The 12,910-nt window shown below is 39.2% G+C and overlaps 1 protein-coding gene across 1 annotated transcript in view; it reads left to right on the top strand.

Moving 5' to 3' along the window:
- CTSC (cathepsin C) overlaps positions 1-12,910 on the top strand; it is a 35,834-nt gene that overhangs the window by 20,881 nt on the left and 2,043 nt on the right. The window contains exons 4-6 of the mRNA XM_046685061.1: positions 2,371-2,526; positions 7,169-7,284; positions 12,617-12,748. Coding sequence (XP_046541017.1) covers positions 2,371-2,526; positions 7,169-7,284; positions 12,617-12,748 — 404 coding nt within the window. The remainder of the gene's footprint in view (positions 1-2,370; positions 2,527-7,168; positions 7,285-12,616; positions 12,749-12,910) is intronic.

Genomic DNA, 12,910 nt, shown 5'->3' with positions numbered 1-12,910 from the left:
GATGGCCACCTTCTTGCTGTGTCCTCACAGGATCGTCCCTCTGTGTCCTAATCTCCTCTTCTTATAAGAACACCAGTCATATTGGAGCAGGGCCCACCCATATGACTTCATTTTACCTTAATTTCTTCCTCTGTAAGGCCCTGTCTCCATATTCAGTCCCATTCTGAGGTACTCGAGGTTAGCGCTTCAACATGGGAATTTTGGGAGGACACAGTTCAGCCTGTAACATGCAGTTAATATTTTGTTAAGTTGGGTCCACTTTGAGCCACACAACAAGAGATTTCAGACTCTATTCATTTTGGAAGGAAAAGATAAATGAATATTATCGGTAGCAACTTCTTCTGTTTTGTTTCATTGTGAAATCCACTGAAAGGAGCCGTGAACGGATCATCCAAAGCCAGGCCACACTGGCAACGAATGTCTGCAGCAGAGGGGAGGGGACGTGAGTTCAAAGAGGATGAATTGCACTTGTCTGGGAAAGTGCTGACCGAAATCTAGACTAATTCATCCCCTCCATTTTGAGTTTAGCTTTTAAATTGCTTTGCTTGTCTTGATCCTGGAGCAACACATTTCCTAGTAAGCTGTTTACTTTCCGCTCTGCCATTTACGTGTACTATGTACGATTGTGCTTTTTTTGATATTTCAAACATTGCCTCCTTTAATGAAGAAGCTGCTAACTGGAATGCTCAGAACCTGTATTGCCTCACGGGTAAGTGAGCATTGGGACTAAATTACCATCAAGGTCTCTTTCAGCTCTTAATGAGCTGTTATTCCCACAGTAAGGGACATTATTTTTAATCTCCTTGGATCTTCAACACTGAAAATAATAATGTTTAAGACCTAGTTTGTCATTACTGTAATGCACATGGCGTATGAGGTTATGATAAAGAAAGGGAAGTAAGCGTAGTTACTGCTTCTCAAATGCTTAGAGTCAATGAAATGACTCTCATCAGTGGCAAATATGTCAAGATAGACCTTAAAATTTACTCTTGTGTCTAAAGAAACAACTGTAACTCACTTTTGTTGTGTGTTAGTGTGTCAGAAATAAGATACAGGCAGTTTTATAATCTCATGAAGGTACCTCTCTGGTGTCATATTTTGCAACAAGTGGAAAAGAACTTTGATAAAAACATAAAAACATTATTATCAATGTGAGTGTACACTTTTATTATTATTTTCTGTGCTACCAGGTTCTCTGACTGTATCAAAATACTTTCTCTGTGAACATCTAATTTAAAAGAGAAAGAAAAGTTCACAGTATGCCTAAGATGTTCCTCAGGTTACAGGTATCTTGCTTTGCATGGTTCAATGTTAATGGAAGTCTTGGATAGTGAGTCACATTTAAGCCACAGAATCTTTTTTAATAGAAATAATATGGTGAATTCTATAATTCCTGGCACCTGGCGCATAGGTGCGATACATGTTTAAATTAAATGAGCAATCAACTCCGTTAAGTTTTTGCTTTGTAAACATGCTCTTTGTTTGTTAGATTTATTTATATCCATATCCAAGCGTACATCAGATAAACCAGTGCTTCTCAAATTTTAATGTCACTGTGAATCACCTGGGGATCTTATTAAAATATGCAGATTCTGATTCAGGTGGTTTAGGTTGGATACTTAGAGTCTGCGTTTCTAACAGGATTCCAGGTGCTGCTGCTGATACTGGTTCAAGAACCAAATTTAAGTAATAAGGATATAAAACTTTTCTTTGCATCATGTGGTTATAGTGCCTTCCTCGCTGGATGTGTGTTGTAACCAGTTTCTGCTGTGATCTGCCTTTTTTATTATTACAAAGTTATAAAGGTGCATTGTAGAAATTGTAATGGGGAGCAGGTGATGATCCTCTGTCACCACTCAGAAATAACCGTGGTTGGCTTTTTTTAATGTACTTATAGTATAAATATATATACTTTCATAGAAATTGATTAATTCTGTCTAAACTTCCTTGATATCCTGATTTTTAAATTTAATATAGTGTGAACACTCTTCCATATCACTAAATAATCTTCCAAACATTTTTACTGAATAAACTTTATAGTAAATGAAGGACCATTATTGATTTAATCAATCCCTTATCTTACAGCATTTACTTAGGTTGTTTACAATCTATCACCAGTATGAAAGTGTTTCACTGAACGTCCTTATACATATCTTAGTTAACTTGAACTTTTATTTTCATAGGAGACATTCCACTTCCAGGCTATTTATATATATACAGATATAGATAAATAGATTGATATATTCAGCCGTCTTCCTGAAAGTTTATACCACTTTCCACTTAGGCCCAGAGTATAAGAATGCTTATTTTGATGGAGTCTATTTACATCTGTAAAGATTATATCTGAAGCTGTCTTACTTTTGTTGGCAGGCATTCTAATAGGCTCTACAAATATAACCACGACTTTGTGAAAGCCATCAATGCTGCTCAGAAGTCTTGGACTGCAACCACATACATGGAGTATGAGACCCTTACCCTGAAAGAGATGGTTAGGAGAGGTGGTGGCCACAGCCGGAGAATCCCAAGGTAATAAAGCACATCTCTTCATCACTAATAGGGATCTTTATGTTGAATGACATCCTCCCTTCCAGCCAGCTCTCTCCGGGTTTCCCACCGTTTTATTGGTCATCCAACTTAAACTTTTCATGTTATCTTTGTTCTGACTGTCTCCCTCTCCTATTCGTTCATACTCTAATGCTCTCTAAGTCCTTTTCATGGGCTTTGCTTTCACAGTGTCTGACGCTTCCATTACTCTCTTTCCATTTCCTACGCTCTGACTTAGGGTTTTGTCATTTCTCTCCTGCATTATGGATCAGCCTCCTGTCTCCCTGGTCCTGTCTCTTTGGTCTCTTTTCCTCCTTGTCCCAGTTCTTAGCTGTTCTATGAAATACTACCAGTTTTATCTTCCTATACATAGCTATGATTGAGTTACTACCTATTGTCTAATGAATACATTTCGCCTGGCCACCAAAGCCATCTAAATTTGACCATAACTATATTTACTACCTTGATCTAAGTTCAAACAATGACACATACTTGCTGAAAACATTCCTTTCGTTTTCCTCCATTCATAACACTCCTTTTGCCTCAAATACCCCTCAACTTGCCTATAAAAACTGTCGCATTAGCCACCTGTAAAAATTTCCAAACCTTTTCTCTATTTTAACATCCAGCAAAAAATGTTCCATATTTATCAATAGATCTGTACTACCCTCAGCCAGATGTGGCATTTCCCTTCTTTAGCATATGTACCCCATGGTATATTTCTTTGGGAAAATATGTCATCCTTTGAATTTATGTAGTCAGGAATTTGGTAGATTTCTTTTATTCCTTCAAAGCTGTAGCTGAATTTGGCAGAGTATGTAGTCTCTTAACATTTGTTAAATGGCCACGGCTATTCTGGTGATATGCCATACCTTGCTTCAGAAGAAATTGATATAACTGAAGGGGCAGCGGACTGGAAACCAGTGGGAAGCCAATGGGAGTCAATAAAATTGTTTAGATAGGTTATTTTCCCTTAGTAGGTTGAAACATTTTCCAATGTTGAGAGAATACAATGATGATTTCCTTTACGTCTGTAGGGTCCTTGGTTCCAGTTTTATTGTTTGAGCAGGCAGTGTTCAATTAATTAATTAATCAATGGCTTGATTAATTGTTAACTAAAACGCATTGCCAACTTTTTCATCTGGCTAGTAATCCTGATGTTGGCATTTTTCAACTGTGAGACTGTATGGAGTTTTTTCCTATCCAGCTGATGGTATTCTTGTAATTCTGCCCCTTTCTCAAAAGAATCCTACACAGTATTTCTCGGAGTGTATTCTAAGGAATTATTCATGCATGAGATGCTCTGGTTAATCGAAATTAGGAGAGAGAGCGTAGCGTATCCCTTCTCAGAGTTGCTACAGTGAAAGAGTCTTACTGTGTGTGTCTGCGACAGGAAGTTGCGAGCTGTTCAAAAAACATCCAGAGGAGCATCAGGGGAGGTGTTGTCAGCATGTGAGCCCAGAGAGACTGGGGCTCTTGCCTGAAAGGTTTGAGCCTCAGACACAACTGCTTTGCCATATGTCATCTCCCGTATTTCTGAGGAACTCTTTCTGTGTGTGTGTGTGAGGAAGATTGGCCATGAGCTAACATCTGTTGCCAATCTTCCTCTTTTTGCTTGAGGAAGATTGTCACTGAGCTAACATCTGTGTCAGTCTTCCTCTATTTGTTATGTGGGACGCCACCACAGCATGGCCTGAGAAGCTGTGCTTGGTCTGTAACCGGGATCCAAACCTGTGAATCCTAGGCTGTCGAAGCAGAATGTGTGAACTTAACCACTTTGCCACTGGGTCAGCCCTGCTGAGGAAGTCTTTTGTATTTGATTCTTTCTCCCTCCACCCAACTACCTTTATTTTAGAGAAGGGCTAGCTTTATGAAGGGCTGCTTTTTATGTGTGTATTTTTGTTATGTTTTGGTTTGGTTTTTTTTGGTGAGGAAGATTGGCCCTGAGCTAACATCTGTGCCAATCTTCCTCTATTTTGTATGTGGGATGCTGCTATGGTGTGGCTTGATGAGTGGTGTGTAGGTCTGCACCTGGGATCCGAACCCATCAACCCCAGGCTACTAAAGCAGAATTCGCAAACTTAACCACCGTGCCACCAAGCTGGCCGTGAAGGGCTGCTTTTAAGTCTTAAGTCTCCATAGAATATTTAAGATAAGGAGATGGAATTGAGTGCAGTGCGAAATATTGAAGGAGACATTGTGGTCTAGCTGCTGGTTTTCAGTAGCATTTTTGGATAAATTAGTTCAAAGAATCCAATGACATAATAAAAACTCTCAGAGAGTCTTAACTTGAGGTTTAGGGAGTTTGTGAAACTGCTGAAATTATAGAAAAATTTAGTGTGTATGGACATCTCTCTGAGTCCAGAGCTTTCACCAGATTCTTAAAGAATGTGGACCTAAATGATTAAGAGCTAATGAGGTGTAGCGTATTATAATGTTAGTAATTCTCACTTCTCAATCTCCCACGTTCCTCTTGCTCTCTTCCTTTTCACACCGTTGAGCTTTAGTTGTCACGTTGTTTTTGTCTGTGTGCACATTGATGGGCAAACACTCTGCCTTATAGGATGGTAGGAAGAAGGAAGTTAACATTTAAATGCCTGTTTTGTGCCAGATAGTAGCTTAAAGGTATCAGTATCATATTTAGTCCTCTTAATGGCATGGATGATGGTGATGGTAGTTATTGGTTGAGTCTCCTGATCTCTCAGTGTGAAATCACAGAAACTGTTTCCTTCCAGAATTTGTTTACACCTGGTTTTTATTCGTAAATCTCAGACAAAATATCTAAGGTTTGTTTTTTGGTTTGGTTTTTCCCCACCCTATATCTAAAATTTTCCACGGTGCTTAGCTTTTTATGTACCTTGGTTATTCCATGGTCATGATCCAAGTTGTATGTTTTATAACATCACTATAGCGTCTTTGTACTTGTTTTGGTAATTTCTGTATGTTTCATGTCTCTTAATGCTGTCTTTCATATGGTCAAAGACCACCTCATGCTCATCTCTGTGTTACGTAGAGCTTCTAGCAGTGTACCTGGCTTAGTTAATGTTTTAGTGAAAACTTAATTGACATTTCTGTACGTAACATGCTCTCTATTCTTTATAAGTTTTAAGGTCATGATTGCTAGTCATGAGGGATTTTTTTTTCTCTCTCCATTTCGTTTTACTTCCATTTTATCTTAGTGTTAACTTATATCATCTCTAAGAGAAGTGTGTGAGAGAGGAAACCAAGTGGGAATAATTGCAGAGGACATGAAGACATCCAGAAAGAATCTTTGCCAGTGACTAAATTGGAACCTGGTGAAAAACCAACTGGGTAACCACTGAAAAGTTAGAACAGTGTGGTATGACAATGCTGAATGGAATAAGAAATTCAAGTAGTTTACAGTAACAGAAAAATACATGTTACCACAGTGTGACAGTAGTGCCCTAACAAAAGAGTTGACGGAGCACAGAGAGTGAGTTTTTGTTAGGGGCTGATGGAGGGTAGGGGCTGCTCTCTGAGGTGTCCTTAAAGTTAGAGGTTAGGAAAAACTCGAAGGGGATTTCTTCTAAGCGGTGTGCAACCAGGCATGTTAGAGAAAAGGAGCAACAGCACCAAGATGTGGAACACTGTGGGCATTTGACAGACTTGGGGAAACTCCAAGAAGTCTAGTGTGTCAAGAGCTAGAATGCTGTTTGTTTGTTTTCAATCTGTAATACAGGGAAGCTGACAGAACACTTGTCTCATTTCCAGAAAATGTCTATCCATCATTCATTGTGCCAGGCAACTCTCCTTTTCTTGTCTTATTTTCCAACCATATCATGTGAGGTGTAGTTCTGTAATGATGAAGCAGTTTTGTCTGTTGTTTATGGAGCTAATCTGCCTACTTTCTACTTATACCTTTTATTTCTGTGCCTGCTTCACTTCCTTTATAGTCACTTCACTATCTCCTGAGTCAACCATCAGTAATACCTCTGTTTTCTCTGTATCCTTTCTAGGCCATGTTCAACTTCCCATCTCTTCTTTCTTGGTCAAAATCTGTCAGAAGTAAGAGAATGCAACTATTTAGGCATACTAAAAATAACATCACAGGGGCTGGCCCCGTGGTGTAGTGGTTCGCATGCTCTGCTTCTGCAGCCTGGGGTTCACAGGTTCAGAATCCGGGTGCAGACCTACATACACACTGCTTGTCAAGCCTTGCTGTGGCAGCGTCCCACATGTAAAATAGAGGAAGATTGGCAGAGATGTTAGCTCAGCAACAGTCTTCCTCAAGCAAAAAGAGGAAGATTGGCAACAGATGTTAGCTCATGGCCAATCTTCCTCACCAAAAATATAAAACATTTTTAAAAAATAACATCACAGTGATTACAAAACCAGTGTCATTTCATAGGATTGAGTTACTAGATCTTGAAAAAGAAATGGATAATGGAAACCATTTACACGACTTAGTTGTGTAACTGACACATTGTGTAACAGACACTTTATTGCATGATAGACATCTTGAAACACTGATGGGACAACTGCTGTTTGGGTCTGATCCTAGAGCCTAGCCAGCCAGGTGGTTGAAATCATGGAATTAGAGCTTAGGAAATCATCCTCGAAGGAAAGACTATATATTGACGTCGCCTGTGTATTTCCATCCTAGGCCCAAACCTGCACCACTGACTGCTGAAATACAGGAAAAGATTTTACATTTGCCGACATCTTGGGACTGGAGAAATGTTCACGGTATTAATTATGTTGCCCCTGTTCGAAACCAAGGTAAAAAGGAAAGTCTGCTTTTCCATTAATTCATCCTGAAATATTTACTGAACATTTGCTGTGTGCTAGGCTCTGGGGTAGATTCTGGGGATGCAGAGAGAAGGGGGCATGATCCACTTTAGTAAAGAAATGGACAATATATGGCCAATGAATACTCACTTCTTCCTTTTGTATCCATGACGTGCTTTGGTAATAAATAGTCTCTCCAGCTGGGCTCGGCATTTCTTCGGTCTCCTTCTCAGTGTATGTTCCAGTAGCTAATGAAATTAATCAGAGTGATCTGCAAGCCCAACTCATTTGCTCTCCTAGTAGGAGAGACTAGTGTAGGAACAAAGAATTGCACACAGCTCAAATTGGTCTTCCTTCTGCAAGAGGTTTGCTGGAATCCTTCTTTGCTATTTGTCTTCCCACTCTCTCCCCACTTCCCCGCCTGACATTATTTAGTCTTTAATTGCTATAGAAGCGCAGAAGATGGATCCTAGAAATTTGTTCTGGTAAAGTAGATTTTTGTGAGCTTTTTAAAGACCTTTCAATTCACTTTATGTCAGAATATAACATATGGTAATAAGTATTAACGCAGCTTCCTGAATGGTGGCCTGGGAGCAGAGCCCAGGTTTACCAAAAGCATCCCTTTAATTGTATTTTACCAGGTATTTTCAGAAATTGGATACAGGATGAGTAGGTTTAATAGTTCTTCCTCTAATAGCACTTGATAGAAATTATCTTGTTATCCTCAATTTTGGCCAACAATAACTTGGAGAATCATTTATACAATACTCAGGTTCACTACTTCTAAGCTCATCTGAAAGATAATTATAGTACACATGACTGATTTGTTACTGTAAAATAGGTGTAGTATTTGCTGTCTGGAAACATTCTGATTAGTGTCTCCTGAGAGTGTTATAAATTAATGCTGAAAGATAAATTGTTCTTCCCCTTTCTAAAAATCCGGTGATTATCAGCCTCTCCCACTTCTCAGCGTTTACCACTGACCCTTCAGTTCCGTCCTCACTGAATTCTTGCCAAGTGTTCTGAACATGCAGGGCTTTGAGCAGGTCTGTAGCAGCGAGTCAGCAAACTTCCTGTCCGCCATCTGACACCAGAGGTCTCATCTCATCTCTTTCCTTTGTACCAGTTTTTCTGAGACCTTTCTGCACTAGAGAAAGTGTGGCTCCTGAAATCCTTCCCTACCTTTTCTTTCTTGGGAAGGACTTCCTTGGAAAGGAGGGGTTGGAAATGAGAGAAATTTGAAGGTAATTGAGAAATGAATGGAACATGAAATGAAAGGGGTGATGTTAAGAGAGGATTAAAATTTATCCTCAAGTAGATTCCCTATACTTATTTGAGAGGGTTAAGTGTAAATACTGCATGTCAGGTGTTGATTATTGAGGGCCTGGTACATGGTTGCTTCTGCTGTGTTGCAGTGTTTATAGAGCATCCAACATGTTAGGAAATTCTTGTTTCATGGCCAAGGATATAAAGACTAATATGACATGGTCCTTGTCCTAGAGACTTACAGTTTAGCAAGACCTTCAAGCAAAACACTAAAATACAATATGATAAACTGCTTTGATAAAGTGTTTTTAAAGTTCACTTGGGAGCATAGAAGGTTGAAAGAAAAGTTTAGTTTCACTCACTTTCCAAAAGATATGATTGAGTGATGAGACTGTAATTCAAAGGAAGGAAATCAGACTTTCTAAAGCCATGTTCTTTGACACTGGTTTTCTTGTAACTTGCAGCATGTTCTTTGACACTGGTTTTCTTGTAACTTGGTAAATCTATTATTGTCTCCAGTTTTGCATATTTTTCGAGTGTTATAAATAGGATAGATTGGATAGCTTTGATAGCTTTGATAGATTAATTGCTTTTGAATTGATCCCTCGTCTGTAGTATCTTATCAGATACTTGAGAAAGTAATGTACTTAGAGGTTCCTCTTTTGACTTCCTTTTGGTTTTCTGTACTTTAGCTTGGGAAAAAATTATTTTCTCTTCCTGCTAACTGGGCTGCTTGGAAATTTCCACTAACTTGAAGAATACCAAGTATTCTACATAACCCAGAATTCAAAATTACCCACAGTTAAGGGAATTCACAACTTTTTCTATTCAAAGCACAAATCAAGATTGATGAAAAAAGAAATATTGGAAGGACAAATGAGATTTTTACCGTTCTGCTTAAAAACAGCTTTAAGCTCCAGCGTTCTAGCTAGATTTACTTTGAAGTGCAAGAAGGAAGATAGGCTAGGCAATTGGAAGATGGGAACTTTCTTTGTTCTTCTCCCAGCTGTGCTGTCTTTATTTATTATCGTGTCTTCAAGAGAGAAGGGGAGTGTCTCTCAGGTCGCATCAGTTAGGAAATGCAGAATGTTTTCCTAATGTTTAAAATCTGGTTCATTGAAGTCTCCTTCTATATACATTTATGCTCTAGAGCTGGAAGGCAGGGACTCTAAGCAGTCTGCCTCACCCTATTCATTTTCCACACAAAATAAAACAGAAATGCCAAAAAGGTCAAGTGGCCTGCCCAGAATCACATCGCTGAGTGACAAGGCGAGAGAGAGAGGGGAAAAGAAAGCCAGAAAAGAACCCTTACTCCTCGTTCAGTGTGTTCTCCACTGTTGGGAGGTGCAGCTGAACATAATTAAACTATGTGGCGATCATATTGTCTCAGTGAGATTGTGGAAATTTGATTACTGCAGAGCTCTGCTAAGCCAGAGCCCCTTCTTATTCTTTTTTGCATCATAGTCTTCTTAAGGGATAATGGTCCTTTTAGAATCTGGATTCTGGCCTTGACTTTTGGAAAGAGGCATTGGTTACCTTGGCAGCTGACACAGTTCTTCTGGGAACATCAGGGGCTTGGGGAAGCTTATCTCCTTTCCTCATTCCTGTGATTTCTCTGTTAACAGAGCACATTCTGAGCCCTTGAATGTTCATGTGGCCTGTCCTCCCACAGTGCTGGATGGTCAGATGATAATGTCATGGTTAATACCAAGAGAGATTACTTCTGTGGCTGCCATGAGCCAGGAATGAAAATGGGGCCATTTCCAGACTCTCTGGGGTGTTATTTATTATAAGACCTGATGTCTTATTAAAGGAACACTGGCTTTGGCTATTACTATCACTCATCTAGTTCTTTGCCATTCTGTCATTTGAAAGAGGGATCCTAAGGAGAGTAGTATTTGGGTGGTTTTAAAAGCAAAATGTACAAGTTAATTTGGGTTTATCTAGTAACTAGATGATGGAGAAAGAAAAGTTAAAGCTTTTTTAAAGCAGATACAGACCTATAAACAGAATAGGACGCTAGTCCTGCATTGGGAGACACTCAGCTGCTAGCACCTGCCATCTCTTAGCCTTGTGACTTTGGACAGATCATTGCTTCTCTCTGAGTCTCAGTGTATGCATTATCAAGTAGTAGGTTGCACGCTAGATGAATTCCAAGGCCCTCTTCCGAGTGTTTTTCTTCTAATCTTTATAATTTAGGTGATCCTTCAGCAGCAAAAGCAGTGTATGGTATGGATAAATCTAACGCGTTTGTGGGAGAATTTTGGAGAACATCAGAAATGATAGCAGTTAAATGGTAGTAGAGCTCTAATAGACCCTAAGTCTAGGCCCTGTGGTATTGTTGAACTACTTAGAGAAAGCTCACATTAGCACCTAGGGTTCTGTCTCCTTTATAGCTTAGAAACAAGTTGACTTTTTCCACTGGTGTCACTTGCTTTCCTGGATGTAAATATTTATCCACTTGTTCATAACTTGACTTTTCTTTCTACAAACATGCACTGAATTCCTTCATTACATCAGGCACCAAGACGAAGTAAACACATTTCCTGTGAACACTCAAGGAAAGTCACAGTTTAGTTCGAGGAAAACAACAGAAGTAATTCAAGTAGAGTTTAGCATGTTGGAGGCTGAGCACAGACTATCCTAGCGTAGACTATCCTGGCTTTCCTTTGTACTGAGGGAAGGCCGTGAAGCAAGTCACCTGGAGAAAGGAAAAACAACATTCCTGATAATATTTGAATATGTAATATTCTTTTGAATACTTTTCTGTCTAGGGAAGGCAGTTATTAAATTACTAAATTCAGATTTAATAAAGAGAACAAAAGCAGCATTCTCTTTATGTAGGATGAATTTTTTTAATTGTAATATTGTCTGTTCATTAATCTTATTTTAAGTGCTTAAGGGAGTACTCACCATTCAAATAATTTGGTAGCTAATAGATTAATAAATTGAATAACATATCAATTGTGTATAACTGCATTTAATGCCAGTGTCTTGGATTTGGTACAAGCATATCTCTGAAGAATTTGTATTAGTAGCAGAAGTGAAAGAGGCTGTATAATAATAGATTAAATTATGCTCCTTTCTTTCTAGAATTCTAACAAGTGGAAGTCCCAGTTTTGTTAAATACATGCCATATTTTCTTACATGTATTTCTTTTTCCCACACATATTGAAGACACATATAGAAAAATAATAATGTTTATATAAATTATCTCATAATACATTTTCCTTCTCTTGAAGTAGCAACTATATTCCTAGCATATGCTTCTTACGTAAACATGTTTTGTTCTTGCCAGAGCATCCAGGTATTCAATAAATCTGTTTTCTTTTACCTTCTCACCTCCCTCCCTTTGGCTTTTATGTTCCTCTCTCTGCTTGGTGACACTGTCTCGGGGAACGTGGCTGTGTGCTGTTACGCTTTTCCCTTAGAGCCAGTCTGTTTTCCATTTCACTACCTCTATTTTCCTTATGTCTTTCCTTCCTCCTTGGCCACCTTGAATGCTGTATCCATCACTAGCGTTACTCTCTTACCTTTCTTCAGCTTTGTTGTTTCTTGCCTCCTTGACCCTGGTTAAATCCAGATCTCTACAATACACCCATCCTGAGCTATTCGTAGGGTCACTTCCACCCAACAAGTTGCTTTGGAAGATGCTGCTCTGGGGCTATTTAAAAGTTCGACTTTCACGTGTCCCTCCATAGATTTCTCTCAACCTGATGGCTCAGAATGTTGCAGACATAAATCGTTTCTTCATTTTCAAGAATAGTGTCAAATACTTTGCAGAAGTTAGGAGTTTTTTTCTCCTAAAATATTCTCAAGGAAAGCCCCATGTGGTAATGTTTGCCTTTTGATGAAAAAGCTGAAATCTTAGTGTTTGCCTGCAAGGTTAGTAGTGTCTGTTGGTTGAATCCTCTTTATTGTGCTGCTCCTTATGAGCAGCAGCAGCAATACCCAATAGAAATACATTAACGTATCTCATCGACTCAAGTTTGTTTCTGTTTCTTCGTGAGTGCTTCAAAGGTCCCTTGGGTTATATAGCTTTCTTTTCCATCACCAGCATCTTGTGGAAGCTGCTACTCATTTGCTTCTATGGGTATGCTGGAAGCACGAATCCGTATCCTCACCAACAACTCTCAGACCCCAATCTTGAGTCCTCAGGAGGTTGTGTCTTGCAGCCAGTATGCTCAAGGTAAGTTGCATATTTCAGGCATTATTTACCTGCATGTAGTTGGCCTTTGTGGGCAAAGGCAGAAGGGTGGTATAGTAGAGAGCACAGGTCTCTAGTCAGAAAACCTGGGTGTACTTCTGGCCATATCACTTAGTAATGGGTGGTTTCTCATGGAATTCACCG

The sequence above is a fragment of the Equus quagga genome, chromosome 14 (genome assembly GCF_021613505.1).
Source record: "Equus quagga isolate Etosha38 chromosome 14, UCLA_HA_Equagga_1.0, whole genome shotgun sequence".
NCBI classification, from domain to species: Eukaryota; Metazoa; Chordata; class Mammalia; order Perissodactyla; family Equidae; genus Equus; species Equus quagga.
The sequence above is the reverse complement of the archived record's forward strand: the minus strand, read 5'-3'. Positions and strand labels throughout refer to the sequence as shown.